The 24671-nt window shown below is 40.1% G+C and overlaps 1 protein-coding gene across 6 annotated transcripts in view; it reads left to right on the top strand.

The window, feature by feature from the left end:
• Positions 1-228: 228 nt before the first annotated feature.
• The window catches only part of LOC308387216 (actin-binding LIM protein 3-like), a 57377-nt gene continuing 32934 nt past the window's right edge, over positions 229-24671 (top strand). For 4 of the 6 annotated variants that reach the window (XR_013969905.1, XR_013969907.1, XM_080867132.1 and 1 more), the window contains exons 1-7: positions 262-668; positions 6467-6634; positions 18802-18985; positions 20436-20548; positions 21446-21572; positions 21907-22000; positions 22393-22480. Coding sequence is in view for 2 of the 6 variants with exons in the window: in XM_080867132.1 (XP_080723258.1) it covers positions 650-668; positions 6467-6634; positions 18802-18985; positions 20436-20548; positions 21446-21572; positions 21907-22000; positions 22393-22480 (793 nt within the window). In the remaining 4 variants the exon portion in view is untranslated. Of the gene's footprint in view, positions 669-6466; positions 6635-18801; positions 18986-20435; positions 20549-21445; positions 21573-21906; positions 22001-22392; positions 22481-24671 lie in introns of all 6 variants that reach the window. The other 2 variants (XR_013969904.1, XR_013969906.1) reach the window with 2 other exon arrangements.

Below are 24671 nucleotides of genomic sequence, written 5' to 3' on the forward strand. Positions count from 1 at the left end.
AAAAAAGATGCACATTTGTTGACTGGAATATAAAAGAGCAAAGGCGAAGAAACACCGAAGCAAAGCTGATAGAAATTTTCACAAAAATATAGGCACGACTATTGACTATTTTTGACGCACTTTGGAATTCGGACGCTGTTCGGCGCTCTCTCATCGCGAGAAAAGCCCCGGCCTTGCCCGGCCAAAGATGCTCCGGCATCTCCAGAGTCTGCGAACACCCCCAGAAACTCAGCATCCAGCATTTCAGCCCTGACGCCGGAGCGCACCGGTTTACAGGCGACCTCAGAGGCGCTGCTGTGACAGAACAGTTTGCAATGGACACGTCTGCACCGGAACCGAGGACCACTGAGGTTTGTGAGGTGGAGGAGGCAGAAGAAGCTGTAAGCTTGAGGAGAAGTAGTAAATCGTCAGTTTCCATTTAATTCCTGCCTTTACGCAGGGTGGAGAGGCAGCGCGATCCGCCGCCTGACAGTAATCCTCTGCCCGGGAGGAGCAGGGAAAGCCCTTTCAAGGCTGAGGCAGAGTGAGGGAGGGAGAGTTTTAAGTCGGACGGGGAACGAGAGAGTTGTCATATTCGGAGCTTTTGCCCTGCCACTCGAGGTTTAACGGGGCGACTCTCATTCAAGCTTCTGGGAATTAACTTCGCACCATGAGCGGACCGACGGACGGTAAGCAGTGTGCGCGAATCTGCCTGATCAATACCACAGTGTCCTGAGAGGGCTTAGCTTGAAGTAGACATAAACAGCCTCTCGCCAAGGTTATTGATCACTGGCTCACTTATTGACAGGCTGTTAACTAGCTTTTTTTTGGCTGTGGCATTTTGAAACAGAGCATGATATTGGTTATAGATCGGTGACGGGATTCATCAATGTTTTCCTCAATGTCATTGCGTGTTGCCAGATCTGAGGACTGTCAGCAGTATGAACTGACTCATGAGGGACTCCAACAGTAGAGAAATTTCCAAAGTCATATCACCCAGCAGGCTGTTTCCTTTTATTGACCCAATATTTAAAATCACTACTCGAACATTTACTTTTTGAGGCAGATTTTATTGTTATTATTCTTATTCTATTATTCTTTGTGTGTGTGTGTGTGTGTGTGTGTGTGTGTGTGTGTGTGTGTGTGTGTGTGTGTGTGTGTGTGTGTGTGTGTGTGAAAGAGAGAAATCATTTTTGTAGTCAATATAAGTAAGACGGTTAGAAGACTTTGTGATGGCTTGTCAGATGTATTGTCAGATGTATTTTGGAGAGAAGGAGCCTGCTGTTCTTTGATAGCTGGAAGACAAAAGAGCTCATCTGTAGTTGACACTGTGCTGGGTGCACATATTAAAATGCATCAGTGACTCAACATAGCACCAAATAAAAGCAGGTTTTTTTTATCAATGTGAAACCACCTAATCCCAGAATTGTATCTCTGAAGGAACATAGAACAAAGTGGATCTGCTGCTTCTATACAGTGCTTTCCAGTAAGAGCTACCAAGCAGCTGCCTTCTCCTCCTAGCAGCCATTCAATTTTATACCTCCCACCACAGGGAATAGTTAACCTTATAAGGGCTTTGGTGGTGCTACACTTGTACAAGTAGTACCATGTCAGTATAGTTGAGGCCACCCCCAGCTGAGTGACTGTAACCCCCACAAACTCTGCCACAGAAAAGAAGAGGATTATCTGTTTGCTGGCTGATTTGATTATGAAGTCACGAGATAAATCCGATGGATCCCCAGACTGTTAAATGATTCATGCTTTAGATGTTTTTTATATTTTTTGCATGCTTTGTGTGAATCACTGGATATCTCAACTCTACTGCAACTCAACTATTCAAATAATTTAACTTGGTCAATCAGTGGTTTCCAGTCGTTCGTTGGGACCCATCATGAAGTCTCAATTATACAAACGTAAAAATTTCAGTGGCTTTACTTATGAGTTACTGCATATTAGGCATCATTTGTGCCATTTCATTTTCAAGGGGTCACTAATGCACTCCTCAAAAATAATAAAGGGAACTCTTGATCATCACAATATAACATGAAATCAGATAAACTTCATAAATCTGACCAGTCAGAAAGCATTTCACCTGCTTTAGTGCAGCTGAACGCGACAACAGGTGCACTGTTGTGGTCTCTTTTTATCCTTCCTGACCTCCTTTCTGTACTTCGGCTTCTTGCTGGTGTCCTTGTCAATTCTTTTAGCACCAGATGATGTCTGCTGCTCATTGAGATTGCACATGTAGTCCAGCTCCAGCACGTATTCATACGTGGTTTTATGAGAAGGTTTGCTGTGTCTCTCAGCACAGTCTCCAGAGTGACTGGGCGAAATGAGGAGTACTGAACGCAGCTGTGGTTTGAATAAGAACAGGAGGCCTGGCATTGCCAGAGCCCTACTAAATGACCTCTAGCGAGCAATTCATGTGCATGTTTCTGACCTAACTATTACAAACAGACTCCATGAGCATTGCATGAGATGCTGATGTTCTCTAATGGGATCTGTGCTCACAATCAAGCACAATGCAGCTCAGTTGGCATTCACCAAGGATATCCAGATGTCTGTGAAGAGAACAGCACCTCTAGTGGACCTGCCAGTTCTGGTCTTCTCTGGCAAATGCCAAGTGAGAGAGAGATTGGAAATTCTAGTTACTTTTAATAATTTATCAGCATCATACATCCGTGATAACAATAACACTCACCAGCCATTACACAAAGTACACCTGCCTGTTACTGGGTTGCACCGCTTTTGCCTTCAGGATTGACTTACTTTTTCATGGTATAGATTCAACAAGGTGCACGAAACATCCCTCAGACATTTTGGTCCATGTGGATTTCATGGCATCACACAGTTGTTGCAGATTTTTTGGCTGCACATCCACGATGTAAATCTCCTGTTTTACTACATAAGTTACTCTGTTGGATTTTGATCTGGGACTTGCGGAGGCCATTTAGACTCATTGTGACATTCCAGAAACCAGTTTGAGATGATTTGAGTTTTGAAGATGAGCACACTGAGGTCACAAAAAACATCCACGTGGTCAGCAGCAATATTCAGGTTGGCTGTGGCGTTTAAATGATGCTGAGGTGGTACTAAGGGGTCCGAGAAAAGGCCCCACACACACCATAACGCCACCACCACCTGAATTGTGATGTAAAGATGTTTACATCACATTCTGACCCTGCCATCCAAATGCTGCAGTAGAAATCGGGCTCATTACCAGGAAAACATTTTCCAGTTTTATTATTGTCAATTTTGGTGTGAACTGTAGCCTTAGTTTCCTTTTCTTAGCTTACAGGAGCTGCACCTGGTGTGGTCTTCTGCTGCTGTAGCCCATCAGCTTCAAGGTTTGAGGTGCTGTGCATTTTAAGACTATCCTCTGCATACTTTAGCTGTAACGAAAGGTTATTTCATCTACTGTTGCCTTCCTATCAGCTTGAAGGAATGTGGCAATTCTCCTCTGACCTCTGACATCAATAAGGCATTTTCTCCCAGAGAGCTGCCACTCATGGATATTTTATCTTTAAAATGCCAGTAGATCAGCAGCTTGTGAAAAACTCAGACCAGACTGGCACAACAACCATGCTGAATTCAGAGTCACTTAAATCACCTTTTTTCTTCTTTCTGATGCTCAGTTTGAGCTTCAGCAGGTTGCATTAAGGGGTACACAGGGTACCTAATGAGGTGACTCTGACTGTATATATAAATGACACAGCGATTCTCTCATCTGTAACTGGAAAGAAAATGTATTTTTTCACTGCACTCTGGTGTTAGTGTCAGTATTATCATTATTATTAAATAGTAATAATGTCATGTGATGTTAATTTCCTTTAACTAGCTCCTTCATTTCCTTTCCTCCAATGGGAGCCTCTTATTTTTCATCACAAATCTGCAAATTCCTGAACGTTTTAGTCAAGGTAATATGTTAGGAAGACCGCCCTTTTTGAATAAAAACAGATATTTTTGATTATTGTATTGGTCATGTATTGCTTAAAGAAGCAAATGTTATACAGAGCAGTTATTTGTTGTGTGGACAGAACTTTTCCTAGCTCCATTATCAAGAAAGCAGTACCCATGCTACACACACACACACACACACTGCATATACAGTACACGCACACAGCACGAGTTCAAATTCCAAAATTTAGATCACTTAAACCTGCTAATAACACACACACACACACACGCACACAGTAACACATTTAATTTCTCAGCCACACACAGGTGGCTCAAATCTTTCTATGTCTGTTGTTCCAGTTCTTGTGCTGCCATCTGGCTACAAAACCAATGCCAGCTTCTGTGATACACACACACACACACACACACACACACACACACACACACACACACACACACACACACACACACACACACACACACACACACACACAAATGTGTGTGTACTTGATGATACAATTTGTTAGGAAGCATTTTTGTCCCAGTTTTACCTTTTCTTTATCATGAAAACATTTTTAGATTCACAACCCTCTCTTTCCGTGTCTCTCCTGCTGTCACCAGCTTAACCTGCCAGCGTGGTGTTTGCTGTGATTGCATAATACTCTGAGACACAGCAGCATTAACTGTAATGTAATTGAATTGAGCAGAATACAGTAGAATTGTTGCTCAGAGTGCTGTACGGTCTGTTGAGCGCAATTTACTTTTATGGCAAAACAAAATTTAATGAGTCAGGCAGTGAATTTTAATCCTCCCACTGCTCTTTTCCTGTGCTGTCCTTTCATCACACAGATGTGGTACATGGACATGTGTGTCTGGGAGAAGTTAAAGAAAGGCCTTTTTCATTAAAATGGATTTGACTAGTTTCATAAGGATGACAGAGATGTAATCTCACAAAGACCCCAGAGTGCACTGTTCTCTCTCCAGCAGTGTGTGTATCTTTGCTATTCTGCATGTATGTTGAGATTTGACATCATTCAGAGCTTTATTGACATATGCAAAAAGATTAAGTCAGAAAATGCAATGCAATGGTTTGCTGCCATCCAGGATTAGAAATGGAAAAAGTAAATATATAGGAAAGGGAAGGTAGTCAGGACTGAGGGAGATTGCACTACCTGAAGGCAACATTGTAGACATAGAGGACAGAACTTGGAATCCCACAGGCAAATGGGAAACATGAAGAGCTCGCTAGAAAAGCTGCAACCACCAAATACCTGCAGAGACTAAGACAAATCCTGTGGAGTCAGTCGAATGGGAAGAACAACCATCAACACCTACGCCCTGCTGCCCGTTAGATATCCTGTTGGGATAATCAGCTGATCAAAGGAGGAGATTGAAACCACTGACCAAGGCAAGAAAGCTGCTTTCCATGCATGGAAGTCCAGCACCCTGAGACTGTATGCTAAGTGGAAGGAAGTAGTTGGAGGACTAGTGATTGTCAGAACCACTATTATCAGGAAGATGACCACGACTGACCACTTGCTTAGTCAATACCACAGGCAGCAGAAATCTGAGAAAGAAGAGGAACCATCATGGAAGGACAGGTCCTTGCATGGCATGGACCACCTTTACATAGAAGAAGTGGCTGATATTGGGAAATCCTACCAGTAGCTAGATTGAAAGACAGCACAGAGGCATTAATCATGGCAGCAGAGGAACAAGCTCTGAGCACAAGATCCATAGAGGCTGCGGTCTACTACACCAGTCAAGACTCCGGGTACAGGCTGTGTAAAGATGCCCCTGAGACAATCCAGCACATAACAGCGGGTGCAAGATGCTAGCAGGCAGGGCATACATGAAACGCCATAACCAAGTGGCATAGTATAGAGGAACATCTGTGCTGAGTATAACCTGGAAGTCCCGAGGTCAAAATGTGAGACCCCCCTCCAGGATGATTGAGAATGACTGAGCTAAGATGCTGCGGGACTTCCAGATAAACTGGTGATGGCTAACCATTGATAATGGACATGGACATAGTAATGGTGGACAGACAGAAGAAGACAGATGATAGATGTTGTCTATGTGCCTTGCAATAATAATGGTTGTAAATCAGGCTAATCTCCCTTGCAGACTAAGAGGCTTCTGAAGACATTGGGTACAAAGTCAATCTCTTCATGTTTTGTGAACATTCAATCAAGTGTGTACGCTGGTGTGTCTGTTCTATTACTGTAAATGTTTTTATTCATGTTTTCTGACTTACTGATCCAACAGGATTGGTTGCCATAGTGTTTGTGCACCATTTAACAAGAGTGTCATCTGAAGGCCACACTGACGTTTTTTTTTTTTGAGCGGTTGATGTTGGAAAGTAATTGTTGCCTTGTAGAACTGATTGCTTTCATCTTAACTCATGAGGCAAAACTGAGAAACTGTTTTCAAATTCATTAAGATTCATTGTTTTGCCATCCCTGTAACAACATGCTTGGCTGAAAAAGGCGTTTAAAACCTTGTCATTTTGAGGCTGTGGAGCAACTGGCTCAAAAAGATAACAAGTAACATGCTTTTTCATCCTTGCCTCTCTTCTTTTCTCTGCCAGCAGTTCAGTACCAGTCGAGCCTCTATGGAGGAAACAGCAGCAGCAGCTCTCCCGTCTCCAGCCGTGGAAATTCACCCATCGTGTGTGAGCGCTGTGGGGAGGTTTGTCGTGGGGAGGTGGTGCGTGTGAAGAACACACACTTTCACGTTAACTGCTTCACTTGCAAAGGTAAAAGAAAAAAAACTAATAAACCCACACACAAACATGCTTTATGTATGTATTTATTTTTTTGTTTTTTACATTACACACACATAAAAAACTCATTAAGTGTGCACCACAGTTATATCTGCTTCCGTACTCCACTCTTAGCCTTACATACAAAGGTTTAAATTCATTTGTTTTTCAGTCTTGGTCTAATGCATTTCATCCGCATCAATTTACATAGTTAAATATTAAATAATTACTCAGACAAGAAGGAACCAAGGCAGTTGAATAATTGCTAGCTTCTTCTTGCTCACTGAAATGGAGGCTGAACCACAACTTCACCGGGAACAGCCAGAAAAAATTAGAGACACCGATTTGGAAAATAGTTCTGTCTCCAGAGACAAAAATTATGTTGATGTAGGAAATATCATTTAGCACAGTGGAAAGATCGTTGGTCATTTAAACATATAAGGCATTGTACTTCTGTCCAGATTTTCTGGCCACATAACATGCATAATATCATATTTTAAATCACCCAGATGCACATGTAAAGAAAACCAGTATGCATAATTGTTCAAGGTCTGTTAAATAACTTTCCTCCTTTTTTCATGTTGTTCCAATTCTGGATACTCACGAAAAACCTGGTTAATTGGTCAGAAAATGAGACTGAAATATGTACAACTGTGTTTTTAGACAGACTGAGGTCCTGTGTAGAAAGTTATTTAAAAGACTGCAATGTTTTGAAGTCATTTAACATATATTTATAATAGAAAATGCCCCCAGTAAAAAAAAAAAAAAAAACTAAAAGAAAACAATAGGTGACTTGATACTAAGAAATGCGTTTTTGTTTTTTATTTTATTGTCCTCTTATAGAATTAGATTCTTGCAAAATGTTTCAGAAAAAAATGGTCTAATGATAACGTCTACAAATGAACAAGGTTAATTAGTCACCTGACTGAGCATTCCTGAGAGTTCAGTCTCTCGGGGATGCTCGAAAAAGCACCAAAGTAAGAAAAAAAAGACAGAATGACTGATTGAATGACTGTGATCTTCAGGCCCTCAGGAGACACTGAAATAAACAGTTTGTAGCTGCAGCCATTAATGGAAAACTCCACCATGCAAAGAATCACATATCAACAAGTTCCAGAAGTGCCGATTTAAGGAGCGCTGCATCAATGCCATGCATAAAGTAAAATAAATAAAGGATTTCTAATTTACCCTAGCGGAAAATTAAATTATATCGATGTTAAGGAAGCGACTTTTTTGGAAAATACGCTTACCACACTTGCTTGCAGAGATAAAGCTTAGCTTTGCCTATTAGTTTCGCATAGCACAAAGACACAGTCTGGGTGAAACAGGTAGCATGGGTATGAATATTGCTGTTCTCCAAAAGAAAAACTGACCCTCTTGCAACTAAGGTTAGCAGTAAGGTAGTAACACATAGCCAAAAAATTGTATAAAGTGAGCAAATCTCCAAAAATAAATCCTAGCTGTAAGCAGTGGATGCAGGTGTAAAGAAGCAGAGGAAAGATTTAATCATTTAGATTTAGTGTGAGGCCCTGTTTTTAGTAACACAGCTATACGCTGTTTTAAAAACATGTTTATGCATGACAGTGTGCATTTGTGCATGTAGTTGTGCGTGCAAACCCGGAACTATATATGTCACTTGATGTCTCTGCATGGTTGAGCTCCACCAGCGAGCAGGTGGGACAGAAGGCACTAACACAGCTTTGCAGTCAGCAGCTAGCTTAGCAGTGCAGTCAGCAGGTTTTCAGCCCCTAGTCAGACTCCAACCAGCTAACCTCCTTTCACGGGCCGGGACCTACACAGTCCCAAAGCATACTGCAAGACAACACAGTTTTCTCTGTTTGATCTGACAGAAGCATCGCATCAATGCACTCAGTCACAAAGCACAGAAGAAGAGGATTTTCTATTTTTTTTTTCTTTTCTTTCATGGAACGCCATGTTTTATCTCACGCACCATTACTTACAGATGCAGATCTTAAAATAGCCTGAGGTGAAATGACTCTTTTGGTTGTTTGGATGAATAATTGATTATCTGCTCGATTGAAGCACTCACTCCTCCTGACGGGACATAAGCCAGATGTACTGACAGAAGTGTCCCGTTTGATATTAAAGTTCATATTATTATGGACAATTGATCTTGCAGAGTAAGCTTAATGACTTTTAGCTAATGGCACAGTCCATTAGTACTTCATCAGCAGAGGAGACGTCAGCTGATGGAGCAGACAAGAATCAAAACGTCAGCTTTTAGTACACAGATGTCTGGTTTTTCCACTCTTCTGCTTGTTATCTTCTTCTTGCTTCTGCTCTCCCGTGCTGTCGCTCTCTCGTCCCACCTTCTTTGTTTTTTAGATGTGAATGTCAGTGAGTTACAATGCATCTTTGGTAAACAGCTTGCCTGTTAACGTGACTATTCAGGAAAGAACAGGGGTATTTTTAGGGAACAAAGACATTAGAGTGAGACGGATGAGGCAGCTACACTCTATTTTAGAGTGACTCCAATTGTTTTTTAATGTGTTGTGAAGTGACTAGTGGTGATGGTGGTATGCAATGAAATCAAGATCTTGGGCCTTTTTAATGACATATAAATTAAACGTATTGAAAACCTGGAACTATTTAATGACAGTTAATTATAAGTTTTCATTGAGTCAGAGAATAGAAATCTAGATCAGACTGGCAGTATAAGAAGTCTGTGATGTGATGCATGAAGAAAAGACCGTGCACGGTTTTTCTGACACTTTTAGTCGTGAAAATATTAACCAGTTTGTTTTATTGAAATGTCTCAACAAGTATTCAGTCAATTTTTGTGTAATTTGGTGACTTAGCAGCAATAACATCAAGGTATATTTTTTCTAGGACTTTATCAGTCTCTTACATGGTTGTGGAAGAATTTTGGACCACTTTTTCTACAAAGTTATTTTAGTTCATCGAGGCTTACAGGCATTCATTTATGTACAGCTCTCTTCAAGTCCCACCACAGGATATCATTTACCAACACCCAATTATTTTCTTTTTCTGTTGTAGATTTGCTACTGTGCTTGAGATCATTCTCATTTTGTATGGCCCAGTTTGGGCCACGCTTTAGCTGTTGGACAGATGTCCTCATATTTGACTCTAGAATACTTTGGTACATGGTCGACTCAGTGACTGCAGGGTGTCCAGGTACGGTGGCTGTAAAACAAGCCCTACATCCTTATTCATCCACCGCCATGCTTAACAGTTAGTATGAGGTGTTTGTGCTGATATACTGTGTTCTCTGTGCATTATGGGCAAACATCTCCACGTTGGTCTCATTTGTCCAGTGGCCACTGGATGCAACTTAACCTAAGCTGTGCTGCCATGTTCTTTTTAGAGAGAAGAGGCTTCCTTCTGGTAACCCTTCCAAAAAAGACATAATTTCTCAGTTTTTTCTGATTGTACTATCATAAAATGTACCATTTGGTATGCTAACTGAGACCTGTAGAGTCTGTAGCTCTTGGGTTTTTTCAGTTTTTCTAGCCATTGCACGGTCTGATCTTGGCATAAATTTGATGGAAACTCCACTCCTGGGAACACCAGGGCACTGTGTTAACACACCTGAATGCTACAGAACAGCAAACATCTGCTGTTATAGAGAGAGTCGTACCTGCTATGATCAGTTAATGAAGTGCATCTCATTAGCCGCACCTTCTGCTACTTACCCCCTTAATTCCTATGGAAGCAGTAAAGATGTACTTTTTTAGAGGACTGGTCAGAGCGTTGTATGTAACACTCTGTCCAGTATTTAACCTATTTTTATAAAATTAAGCTCACTACTGTGCAGAAGTAACTTCATCCCATGTGCAATTTAGAGCTGAAAGTTGTACCAAAAAAATGGCCTTGTACACATTCTAATATACTTGTCATCAATGTGAATTTTCATAAAGCAGATAAAAAAATGTGGCTGCACATAATGATTTCTCTGAAAATCTCTCATACAGCATTTCATTTAAAATCTGACTGACAAATGTTGACTATTCACAACCTCAGCGTCAAACAATACTGCCAAAATCCATGCTGTAGCACATAATTCTGCCTTTGTACAGTTAGACCACAGACTGATTAGACTCGTGCTTTTCCCTTTTCCCCTCATCAGTTTCTCTTTGATCCTTCTGTCCCGATCACACACTCATGCAAATCCAGACGCGCTACAGAAAAGGAAATCCATCTTAAATTGATGATGCTAATAGATGAGGGAAGACAGTGACGGGATGGCAGATGTGTGCTGGATGGACAGATCAATAGCCTCATTGATACCTCCCTAGAGTCCCCCCGCATCTTTCTCTACGTCCTCATCCCTTCACTTTGCTGTCTGCTTTCCTTTCTCCTCACATATGATGCTCTTTCTCTATTCAGCTTCCTCTAATCTCTCCCTCGACTCCCATCTTGCCCTTCTTCGTCTTCCTCTGTCTTGTCTGAGCCTTGTGTCTGAAATAATCCTCTCTCCTCGACATCTCTGCTTTTTCAGGCAAGAAAACTTCCCCATCTACATCATCTAAAACCTTCCAGCATCTCTTTTCTGGTAAATCTATTCGAACACTGGCAATAAGGAAAAGTGCTCGGAATTTTCCTTTGTATTGAAACAAGACAAGACAAGGCTTGTAATGTCTTCCCTCAAAGGCAGTGAAATATCGGCACGCACTAATTTATTTTGATAGATCATCCAGCTGCAGGTGCTTTGCCTTCTCAAATGAATTTAAAACAGACTCCTATGATTCTAGTGAAGCTTGCTGCCAAGGCTGACCCACTTTAAGATAAAACAAGTTTGTGTTTCACAAGTGAAACATACCAGGAGCAAGAGTCTGTGTATTTTATCACCATTAGTGTGTGCTCAGCCATACACAGTCATGGATGGCCTGGCTCTTTCTTCAGAACAGACTTCAAGGGCAAACTGTAAAGCATTAATCGCTGTATCAGCTCTGCTTTGCAGCACTTTTTTGTGGTTTTGAATGAACATTTGCTGACGTCCATGTGTGTTTCCATACATGCTTGTATTCTGTGTTTGTACGTGTAACTGAAAGCCAAATCACAAAGATGAGACAGTCCACACCACACCTCCAGGAGTTCCTTTTGTTTTGCATCTTCATTATATCTGTTATTATTAAATCTTATTCATTTTTCTTCTTTGAATCTTTCCTTCATTCACTCAATGCTTTACTTCAGGCTTCAAATAAAGAAATCATTACTTGCAGTCTTTCTGCCAATATCGCGTGTTTGTGGATAAATGCATTCACACCTGAAGCACTTCAGTCTAATAGGCTTTAAATCACTATTAACAGCTGTAAAAAGAAAAAGTACTTGGATACTTGAGTGCCTCTGACAAAGTGCAGCTGAACCTGTCACTTAAAGGGAGAATAAATAGAAGGCTGGGGAACAATTAAATCGATGAAGCAGGGCGTGAAAAAAGGGAATACAGTTTACAAAGCAAATTTATTTAATGGTTGATATTTAATTTATTTATCTGTGCTTTGGGAATAGTTTTTATTGTTTTCTTGAATAGCCCAGTCTCACGGCAGTTTTTGAAACAATCATAAAAAATACATTTTTTCATGTTTATGGGCACAAAGCAGGTAGGTGTGACCACCGCAATCAGGAAAACAAGTTTTGAAAGACGTGTCGTATTTTAACCCAAGCCGTGAAACTTTTTAAGCCTAAACACTTTTAACTGACAGTACTTTTAATGCCTAACCTTAACCAAGATACATATTGATAATGAAAAAACTGTGATATGTATGTAAGGTTAAGATGACTTACACCTCCAGCACCCCTCCTCCAACCTCCAAATTTTTTTCCTCAACTTTCCATAAGTACATATTCAATTCAATTCAATTCAATTTTATTTATATAGCGCCAAATCACAACATAAGTCGCCTCAAGGCGCTTCATAGATACAGAGAAAAACCCAACAATCATATGACCCCCTGTGAGCAAGCACTTTGGCAACAGTGGGAAGGAAAAACTCCCTTTTAACAGGAAGAAACCTCCGGCAGAACCAGGCTCAGGGAGGGGCGGCCATCTGCTGCGACCGGTTGGGGTGAGAGAAGGAAGACAGGATAAAAGACATGCTGTGGAAGAGAGACAGAGGTTAATAACAGATATGATTCAATGCAGAGAGGTCTGTTAATACATAGTGAGTGAGAAAGGTGACTGGAAAGGAAAAACTCAATGCATCATGGGAATCCCCCGGCAGCCTATGTCTATTGCAGCATAACTAAGGGAGGATTCAGGGTCACCTGGTCCAGCCCTAACTATATGCTTTAGCAAAAAGGAAAGTTTTAAGCCTAATCTTGAAAGTAGAGATAGTTTCTGTCTCCTGAATCCAAACTGGAAGCTGGTTCGTACATATCAGAGTGGACTCATGGAAAATCATGTCCTGGGCCTTAGGAGTTGTGTTGAAGATAAATAGATTACTTCTTGATATTTATAGACTGTTCTGCAGGCCTTGTGATTACAGGACAATTTTATAACCTCAATAGTGCCTTAATTTCATTGCTTTGCAAATCACAAATTAGGGTTATTAGTGAGACTTTGTTAGAGAAATTAGATTTCTATTGATTGTTATTTATGTCAAGTGAGAAGTCGTGCAAGTTAAAGTGGTTTCAAAAACTGCTCTCTACACATGGATTGAACTGCAGATGAATGAGCTAATTAAACAGAATTTATTCAAACCCCTCTCACTTCACTTGCTTTTCTTATTAAGAAACCAAAGTAATTAGTTAATGTGAAATATATTCATCTGTACCCATTTAAGCTTCTTGTTATTAAACTACTTGATTTCCTGTTTAATTAAAGGAATAAAAGACAAATGTGAGGCAACTTTGAAAAAGCAGGCATGATGCAGACTGAGATCCCCAGTTTTGCACAAAATAGAATATAAAAGCAACTTTTACACAGCTGAATAAACGTCAAGCAGATAACTGGTTATCAGAAGTGTGAGATGCTGGAGAATATACTCCGGTGTCCTGTTATATTTTAGATAGCAAGGAGTTTATTAAACTTCACTGAAACAATCTGCAAATTTCATTTAAATTCAATAAACTATCATCTTGTCTTTATTTTCAGTTAGCACATACCTTAAACACTTCAAGCTGTAAGCTAATGATAGTTATATAAGAGCAGATGCATGCTGGTGCAATAAGCTGTAAGTTTTACGTCCAATGGATGCACGATCTGATTAGTTGACTAATCGCAAAAATAATCGGTGACTAGTCGACTATCAAAATAATCGTTTGTGGCTTACACTGCATATAGGACTCTCTGATATGTCAGGTTTTATTTAGCTCCTGGAGGAACTGGTTAATGCTGATTCAACACACAGAGCAGTCTAAATATTAAAAAAACAAAACAAAACAAAAAAACCCTCCTTCAGTTTGGGACAGCAGGTGAGGGTCACGGAGTGTCAGGGGTAAGGTCACATTGTCCTAAGGTCTTGTTTGACAGGGTATGGATAGAAGTGCCTGACAAGTCTCTGACCTATATGAACATTAAGGCTCAGTCAGCAAGTTCAAGTAGCAGTGGGAAGATTTGCTCCAACTGTCCATGAAAGAGTAAAATGTCATGTGACAGAGGGAGAATAATGGATGGTAGCAGGCCGGCACATGCTCATTTATATTCTGGGAGTTCACTGCTGTGACATTTTCGTCTTCTATTATAATTACACTGTAAATGTGTCAAATGAATTTTTTAGTTCAATGGAATTATTTGTGGTCAGGCATGCCCTTGTATTTTAAAAGACTACATATAGGGATGGGCCTTTTGTGGCAGTATCTGCGTACATTTTAAAGAAATGACTGCAAAGGAAAAAAAAGTTTTTATAAGATATGGTGAGCTACTGGATGATGTATCAGCCCTCCTTCCAGGTCTTGGGTCCTACTGTGTTCATTAAAGCCGTTGTCTTTTTAACGTGCTTTAATGCTTTGTATCTTCTTTTATGTGATGCAAACAAGCCCCTAAAAATAATCAGTGGTCAATGTCAGGCTCTCTGGCTTTTTATTAGCACTAGCATGCTAATAAAATGTGCAGCACTATGTGCAGCAGGTCTTTTAGCCCAGTTTTAAAAACTTTACAATGTAACTGTAGCCCAACGGCTCATGGTTCACCAGACTCAAAATATTTGAATGCTTCAGAAAACAATCATTTAAAGCTAACTAATATTTGAATGGGCACATGAAGCCTAGTCTGTTAAACTTTCCTAAAAGTCCTCTTCACATGGATTGGACCTGAAGTGGGTTTATATCAGTTTCACAAAAAAATAGCAAAGCATTGTGTAAAGATATGCCAGCAGCTGATATGTGCATAACATGCAAATATTAAACTGGATAAGCGTATTTACTATCTTAGTTTAGTTTGTTACTAAGCTAACAATTGCTAGTTATCACTGAACACAAAGCTGACACTATAACGATAAGTTTGTGTTTTAGTCATAAACCAAAGCAGTGGCTGAATGTGAGTATCATCAAAGGAGAATTGGTTAAATACCAGGTTCAAATAGTTCGACAATAAATACCTGTACAATACTCTACAATCACGCCTCGCCGGCTTAAAAGTCTGGATTTTGAGTTAAGGTTGTTGTTTTGTTGAGCTGGCAGCGGGAGAGATGCAGCTGTGCGTGTCCAGCAACCGTCATTAGTGAAATACAAATGATCAAAATGCCACTAGGTCTGTCGTGGATATTGTTGAAATGATATTTCAGTCTGGACCAGCAGTGGGATTACACCTACCTACTAACTGACTGCTTTTGCCATCCCTAGTAAGATAAAACTAATAAAAAGGTTTAAATATGTTTAAATTCACCAGTGAAAATTAAAATGACATAAATATTTGTTGAATGCTCTCTGGTGATCTTGATTATTTGAAAAATAAATATGAAAGGATATCAGCCTGTATAAAATTCATGCATTGATTTTTGTCAGCGAGAACAGCTTTTGGAAACTGGCCTACGATTTGAAATCCAAAAATAACAGAGAGGCCTCTGGAGAGGCCAAGTCTTAACAGCTCCCACTCTTCCCTGTTTCCTCTATATCTTAATAGCTTTCCATTGAGACAGTGATGAATGTGTGAACGTTATCTGCATGGTGAGAAATGATGGGATGTGTATTTGAGGCTGGTTGTGTGGCTGGCAGAGTTGGACCCAAACGCAGGACTGGGGAACACAAAGGAGAAAACTAAAAAGTGGCTTTATTAACTAAAACAAAGTACAAAACAACATGAGGAAAATCAAACTTTCAACTTAACTGGGAAAACGTGCTGCAGAAGACACAACCATGATGGATGATGTAAAAGAGAGCAAAGGGAGATTCAGACAATATAGATGCACCAGGTAATGAGGGAAATGGGAAACACCAGGGAACACAGCTGAACACAATCACAGTAACGAGACAAGGGGTGCCAAAACCAAACACAACACACAGGAGACGAGGGATCATTAAAATAAAAAAAGAAGTAATAAACACTAATGCCAGGACTAAGACGCCAACTTGACACAGTGACTGGAGATAAACAAACATGGCGACATGACTGACTGGGGAGACACAAAGGGAACATAAAAGATGATAACTAAAGATTACATAACCTAATGAGGAACAGAGACTGGAAACAAAAGGAAACCAACATAAAAAAAAATAAACCTCGAACCACAATAATCGATATTAAAACTCAGAGGCACCAGGAATATAGAACATGAACAAAGGACTCAAACACAAAACTCATTTTAACCTAGAATGAACCTAAAGACCTACAGAAGCGCAGAACTATAATACAAAAATGATCAAAAATGAGAAAAATCCCAAAACATCCTAAAATCTCAAAACCATGACAGGTTGACTTGCTTGGCTTGACAATATTTACCTTTTATATGTCACATAAAAATGGCCTTTTGTTTTGACATGCAGTATGTGAGTACAATGAGTTCGAGAATGAGTGCTTCAGTAACTGTAACTCTTCCTCTGTGAACTGCTTTAGTCTCAGCCCGACTGATAAAGGTCAGGCTGGCATTTCAAAGTTGTACAACAGCCGCTTTGCCAGAGGAGAAAAGAACCACCCACCCCCACCCAAAGAACGCTTAATACAGTATTGTTATCTTTTTTCCTACACTACAAAAGTTTACTTCAGAATCTTCAGGCTAAATAATAAGTAACGAAATACTTAGTACATAAGACAGACTGTTAGCCTTCACTGTGAAGAGTTACAAAAAAGTCTATCACAGTGTGAGCTTTGTGCTTTAATTCGGGTCAGAGAGAAATTAGAACCTTACTGTAAAAGTCATCAGTTTAAATGCAGCAGTCAGTGTGTTGTCTTTACTTTGGGATCCTATTTGTCAGACACTTCATTTAAAATATTGTCATTTATTTCTAAAGCACTGAATGAATAAGGATTGAATAAACTTCTCATAGTTCTCTGTAGTGTTTACTATTATTCCACTCTTTTTTATGGTCAGCAGTCCACAAATGATTATTGGCATTATTGTAATAAAATGTATATTGAACAGCAATACCATATAAATCTAACTTTTAAGGTGTTATAAGGTAATTGTAAAGCGAGTTGGATCCTTTTCAAAACCCTTTAAATATATTTAAATGAAAATTCCTGAGTTTGGCTGCAGGCTCATATTGTTACTTAATGTTGCTTTACCATATTTATGATGTCTTCAGCTTTCCTATACAGTTCTATACATCTCTCTCACTCCTTCTCTCTATCTGTCTGAGCCTCTTAACACACTGGCTCAGATTAGATCCACTCACTCTGTTGGGTTTAGAGCCATTAGCTTAATTAGAGACTAGACGTTCAATTCACTGTCCGATATCTTGATCCGTTGGCTGCCTTTCAGTCGTCTAACCTAAAGTACGTAAAGGTTTCATCATACTGCCTCTGTGGATAATGCAGCGTATCCTGGGCAAGTCCGTTACAAATTATCTGTCAGTGACAGACGTGCAGAGGTGAAAGCATAGCAGTAATTTGATTCTTTTTAGATACTTTCATGGGAAAATATCTTTACACTGGTTCCACTACGTAAGAATTTTTGGTTAATATAAGCCATTGGCTGACACATATTGTAATAAATACTATAAAGCACAACTGATGGCAGATGAGGGACTCAGCTCCCTCCAGCTGGAGCAAATAGCTGTTCAGTTCCTTTTAAAACACCTGATCAACCAGCTGAGCAGAGGCCGCCTAACCTTCACACACAGTCGGACTAGAAGCAGTCACTTGGCTGAAGGACTTTGTATTAGCTAAATGAAAGCCGTAGATCATACTGCCAGTATATCTCGCAAACACTGTGTCTATCTGTGTGCCCTTTTTTTTGCTGGATATGCACTTATCACACAGCTCTGCCTCCACATAAATGTATTTAAAGTTGTGATTTGTAATTGGACACATGCAGATAGAGACAAAATTCCATATATAGTATATAAAACACAACACGTGCAAGCTAAAAGCAATACAAATTAGGATCAGGGTTCTGTAGATGCTGTACCGTCTGTTGCAGGACTTCTTGTTCTTCTTGTCCCTGAAGATAGTTCTGTGTGTTTCCTACTCAGTGTTTGGAGTCGCTGTTCTCCATGCACAATGTGAGGCCAGTCAGAAGCCTCCCTAATGGTATTACATAATCAGTGAGACTCCAAACATTTGAAGTGGCTGAAACTTTATTGCACCTTCATTTGGATGGACAAGCATAACATACTGTATGAGTTAAGACACGATGGTCGCTGGTCTAATCCCTAAAAGCAGATTAGAGTATTAACCCTTCTGAGCTCAGAAAGGACAACAGCTCGTACTGTACTAATCTACACCCACAAACAGTACACGCGCGCGCACACACACACACACACACACACGCACGCACTCACACAGAATATTAATTGTGACTTTAAATCAGCCGGTGAAACCTTTATGTGGATAAGTGGATTAATACTGTTGATTGTGTCAAAGAAGGCTGTCAATTAAAGTTTCTTAATTACTTCAGCAGCTTGTGGAACATCATACATACTGATCACATACATATTTGACCAACTCGACACCCTGTTCTTTTATTGGTCATGACAGTTTGCCCTCAATAACATGACTACCATGAGCAACCTTGCCACATTGTAACTATGCATCCTTTTTTTTGCTTCTGTTTATGAGAAATGAAGTTCTGTGTCTCTGTTTAGTGTGCGGCTGTGACTTGGTGCATGCGGGTTTCTTCCACCATTCTGGTGAGTACATCTGTACAAAGGACTACCAGCGGCTCTATGGGACCCAGTGTGACAGCTGTAACCAGTACATCACCGGAGAGGTGGTGTCTGCCCTGGGGAGAACGTACCACCCAGACTGCTTTGTCTGCAGCATCTGCAAGTAAAGAATGAGTGTTTCTTCATGTAGACCTAAATGTTGGCAGGCAGATAGTCAAACAGACAGACTGATTGAGTCAGGCAGTCAAAGTAATAAAAAGTTATTTGGACTCGCATTCATCTTGTAAATCTATACTTGGTAGTAGTCTGTCTGAGATCAGTAATAAATTCAGACGAAGGGATCAGACAAAAAAAAAAGAAAGAATAAAATCCAGTTTAATAATCACAGTGGGGATTGAAGACCGGTCAGGACAGGTTGTCTGATGACTTAGTCGAGTGGCAAGGTTCAGTGTTCTGGTGCTCCTGGTGTCAGCAGATTTATGGATCATGACATAAAAGTATTATTTAACCAGGGGGATTATCTTACTCTAACCTTAAAGAAGTGCTGTGATTCCATAAGTACAACTTAAACATGACGATCAACAAGTAGATATTGTGAGCAAAATGAACTACGCAGAAAATTAACAGACTTACTCTGCGTGAATGTTTTCTGTCATAACACAGAGATGCAAACCTTTCAAAAAAAAAAAAAGATTGATTAAAAACATAATTGCAAGATGTTTGTGTTGAAATTCTGCTCCACATAAAAATGATCCCTGGCCTGAGTGTAGTGGTTTACATGTTTGCTTGCCAAGTGAAAAGATGCTGCTTCATTTCCAGCCGGAGGCACAGATCCCCTTTGGGGTTGTGTCATGAAGGGCATCTGGTGTAAAGCTCAGCCAAATTAAACCTGCAGAGCCGCCTGCTGTGGTGACCCCTTGTGGCAAGGCAGCATTTTTTTAAAAGTAAGACATCGTAGTTGTTTCTCACACGACTTTAGAAGAGGCCTGCTTAGATTACTGTGTACGAGTAAGCTGTGTGTTAAAATGTTCTTGGTTTCTTAAGAACAGCTCCTGTGTCTGCCTCACGGGCTCTGTGCTCGCCTCTGCTTTTACCCTGAAATATTATCCCATACCTCACTGGGTATGAAGCGTTATTCATTTTAACTGTTACGCACTGAGAATCTGACAAAGATTTCCAGAGCTGAGAGCAACATTTAATCCTCGCAACTTTGACATCAGCCTGGAGATCTCGTTTTATTCTTTGCTACATTCAAACTGCAGAAATACTCCTCTGACACTGCCGATGGTAGTTTTTGACAGTATTTATGTTATTAAAAATGTCCCAGTGTAAAAAAGAATTTGCTAAATGTTCGTTTTCAATGCTGGGAAAGTTTTCATGTATAATGTAAGGGTAGCAGAAATAATGGCAAATATTGTGTGAAACTTCTGCTAAAGAAACTTGGAATTACCTGCACCAATACTACTTACGTACATCGATACTGTTCAACTTGGGAGTACAAGCAAATTGGAATTTCGTGTGTTTTCTGATTGGGTAAACTGTGAATTATCTATCACCCTATCTGCATTCTGCATGGCATTACTGAAATGGTTTTTTTATGCGTGCTTTCCCAGAAGCCCATTTCCAATTGGAGACAGAGTGACCTTCTGTGGGAAAAAGTGTGTGTGTCAGCAGTGTTCACTTTCTCTGAACAGCGACAAGCCCGTCAAGGTCCACGGACCAAGCTGTAAGAAACAAACACGCACACACACACAAATGAAAATATACGCTCACTGATGTGTACAACACCATACACAGCAACAACATATCTCACATTTTCTTCACTAGACAAAGGATAAGCCAACACACATTATCCAGTTCTTCAAAAGCTGTGCAGGTATTACTTTGTAATAATTATTTTTCTATGAATATTTCAAGGAAATGCATGGTGTTTTAAATAGAATATACTCAACTCAAAGGTTCATTTACTAGCCTGTAGAATATGCAAAATGTCATGTTTGATACTCCAACAAATTAAAGAAATGGAAGAAATAAATATGTGTCCAGCTTTGAGTATTTAAGTTTGTGTGTGTAACTAAATCCCATCAAGTCCCATTCATCAAACCTAACACAAGCAGAAGAAGATTCAGAAGAAGAAGAAGATTTTTTAAAAAAGCTATTAGCTATGGTTTTTCCCTGCCTAATGATATTTAACTGACTCATATCTTTGTGATTCATCCAGCATGTAAGACTGTTTGTTCCCCTACAAATGAACACTTAGAGTTGCACAGTCCACCTGCTGAACGCTGCAAAAACACAGCATCTTTGTAGGTGTGTAGCTGCAGGGAGATACTTCCAAACACACCCACAAACACAGAAGGTGGCCTGCTGCTTCAGGTAGTCCTGGTAGCTCCATCTGGCAGAGACAGTGTGACTGTCACGACAGGAGAGAGGGATGAGGAAGAGAGGAGGAGGAGGTAGAGAAGTGATGAGAGGTTGGCAGAGCAGAAAGGCAAGGACATAAAAGGGGAGTGATAAATGCATAAATGCTCAAAGTGTTCCTGCCTGTTCCTATCGTACATGTGTGCGTTCTCATTACCGCGCTTCCTGCTTTTCCTCTCCCCTCTCCTCCCCTCCCCTCCAGACTGTGCCGGCTGTGGTGAGGAGATCAAACAGGGTCAGTCTCTGCTGGCTTTGGAGAGACAGTGGCACGTCAGTTGTTTTAAATGCCGAACATGCGGCTGCGCCCTCACTGGAGAGTACATCAGCAAGTAGGTGGCTTGATCCTTCCTATCTCAAGTCAGTCATAGGTGTGCTTGGGCAAATATCAAACGTTTCTTCAAGCAATCCACATCAAAAGCCACTGCACAGAATCTGCCTCCTGTATCCAGACTTTTAATTCTGAAACTACCGTACTAGAAAATTGCACGTTTAAAACATTTGTCATCAAGTTGTGGAAAGGTTGAGGTTTTTTACTCATTTTTCTACTATTTACTATCAAAATTAAATTGAAATGTTGCACTTGCTTTGTAAATCTTTACAGGATGAATAGTTGTGGAGTAAACTGTGAGCTTTTTGTCTTTCTCACTGTTTCTCACTGTTCAGAGATGGGATACCTTACTGTGAGACTGACTACCACAGTCAGTTTGGGATCAGGTGTGAGAGCTGTAACAGGTACATAAGTGGCAAAGTACTTGAGGTGAGTGCATTTTTCTGTTGTGTATGTGTGCTTTTGGGAATATGCGTGCATGCTTAAAGACAGCTGGGAACGACAGTGGGAATGTGCATGTTCTGTGCTTGTCAGTGTGAGCTGGTCTATAAAAAGCTGCAAAAAAATGCAGCTGTCCCTCTTTAAATGAAGTGCTGACTGATGACGAAGCAGCTTTGGAAACCCGACAAAGCAACACTTCCCCATCTCCTTCACACTATTCATCTTTTTTTTCCCTGTTTCTTATCATGCCTCTCCTCCTTCTTCACTCTGCATTGTTTTTCTGTTTCTTATCACCACTCTGTTCCCGTTTTCTCATCTGTACCATTTGCTTTTGCCATTTTGTGTCTGATTTTCCTTTCCTTTCCTTTCCTTTCCTGCAGGCTGGAGGAAAACATTACCACCCCAGCTGTGCGAGATGTGCCCGCTGTCACATGATGTTCCTAGAAGGAGAAGAAATGTACCTGACAGGTAATCAGGATATTGTGTGTTAACTAGCAAAATAAGTTTCCCTTGTATGAAGTGGAAGAAAATTCCACTATCAACCTGAACTTGGATAAAACAAAGCTTAACATTTAATAATAATTATAACTTCTGAATATAAAAGTCTGAATATATTTGTTAGGAAATCAATTTAGTCTGAATTTATGTCTCCATAGTCACAAATGTGCTTCTGCATTTGTACAGTTAACAGGCATAAAAATAGACTTCTAGCTTCAATTGAATTAGTACCCTGCAAGTATCCAGATGGCCTCTGTGTGATTCTGCATCTGTGGAAGTGTGTGTGTGTGTGTGTGTGTGTGTGTGTGTGTGTGTGTGTGTGTGTGTGTGTGTGTGTGTGTGTGTGTGTGTGTGTGTGTGTGTTGGTATTACTAATGTTGTGGGGACATTAACATGTTTACTCATATTTTGAGGACAAGCTTCCCTTATGGCAAATACTTATAATAATTTAATGACTTCTAGGTAAGTGTATATGTATGTGTATGTTTACACCTGTGGTGGACACAGACATAAGACTAAGATTTAGATCTTGGTACTTGGCTAAAATGTCCTCAGTTCCAACTAATGTACCATGCGTCATTTCCTGAAACCTCTGCAAAGGACTGCATGAGAAGGATTTGGGGGTTTATGTCTGAGTGTGTGTGTATGTGTATATATTAAAAAAAGACCAGGAATGTCAGTGAAAAATACCTTGACCTTATAAAAGATTGCGGTAACAGCCATTATATAGGTTATTGATCTCAAGTATAACACTTGTGGTAAATACACAGAAACCCACACATCCCCCTCCTCTGTCACACAGAGAGGTTGGAGTCAATTACCTGTCAGCCTTCACCTCCTCCACTGTTTCCATTACTCTCAGCTGTCACTGACAGAATTATCCTAAATGATGTTACCATCACCAGGTTTTAAATTGAATCATCCAGGAAATGTTGTTTTATAAATCAGATAACAATGACTAAAGTTAATGAGTTCAATCATGGAGATACATGAAGATAAAGAAAACTCTTGTTGTGTATATATATATGATGAATTTAGTTTGAGTCCCACATATTCAAAGAGCATGCAGCATTTATATCATGATAATACTGCTAAGTATGAATTAAAATTGGCAGATTTCTTATACCTGACAGGTGTGTTCATTTGTCATAGAACAAAGAGTTTTTATACAGTCTGACAGAGAACAGCAGGAAGATTTCCTGAAGCGTTATTTATGGTAATTGGGTTGAATCAGTCAGAGGGCTAAGGAGCTCTGCTTCCTTAGTAGTGTGGAGTGGAGGGAGTTGTGATGGGTTGTCCATAATGGAGAGCAGTTTGTTCAGTGACCTCCTGTCCCTCACTGACTCAAACGGCTCCAAACTCTGGCCAGTGATGGTTCCAGCCTTGTGAATCAATTTGTTAATCCTACTCGCATCTCTGGTGCTGATGCTGCCCTGCCTAGCAGACAACAGCAAAGAAGAAAAACAAATAACAAACAGGGAGTGAAACATTATAAAAAAAAATCAAAAATACAGAAAATATGTACAAAAACTTAACAAATAACAAACTAAGTGTACTGAAAGGCATACTATGAAGAACATATGGGAAAAACATGGGTGCACTGCACACAGAAAGAACTGAGGTTAAACAGAGGCTAAATACACAAGTGGAACCTAATTGGTGAAAACAATTAGGAAAAAGCAGCAAATCACAGCAGTGAGTAAAGACAAGAAGCAAACCAACTGGACACATGAGAAAGGAGACTGCTGAATAAAACAGGAAGTGACCAAAGGAGCACACACAGACCCGGAGTGGGTGGCTGGAACACACACCAAGAAAATACAAGATGAAAACAGATATTATAAAATAGTGCAAGTGATAAAAAATTTAAAAAAAAGTAGGACAGGACAAGAAAAAAAATTGTGAACACTTGGCTTAATGGAGGGAAATTTAAATTTAATATTAAGTTGCTGTACCGTAACATGTGGCCGACAGGCACAGTGTCAGAGTTGCCACACAGGGTGGCACCTCCTGTTTCAGCTCATTGTCATTCTGCTGCTCTACCTCTCAAAGCCACCAGTAAAACTAAGCATTTGCATATAGTACTTGAAGACCACATATGTGAGCTTTTTAATCTATACCTGTAAGCGTGTACATTATATTCTTTATAGATGTGTTTGAG

This window comes from Rhamphochromis sp. 'chilingali' (assembly GCF_963969265.1).
Source record: "Rhamphochromis sp. 'chilingali' genome assembly, chromosome: 19".
NCBI classification, from domain to species: Eukaryota; Metazoa; Chordata; class Actinopteri; order Cichliformes; family Cichlidae; genus Rhamphochromis; species Rhamphochromis sp. 'chilingali'.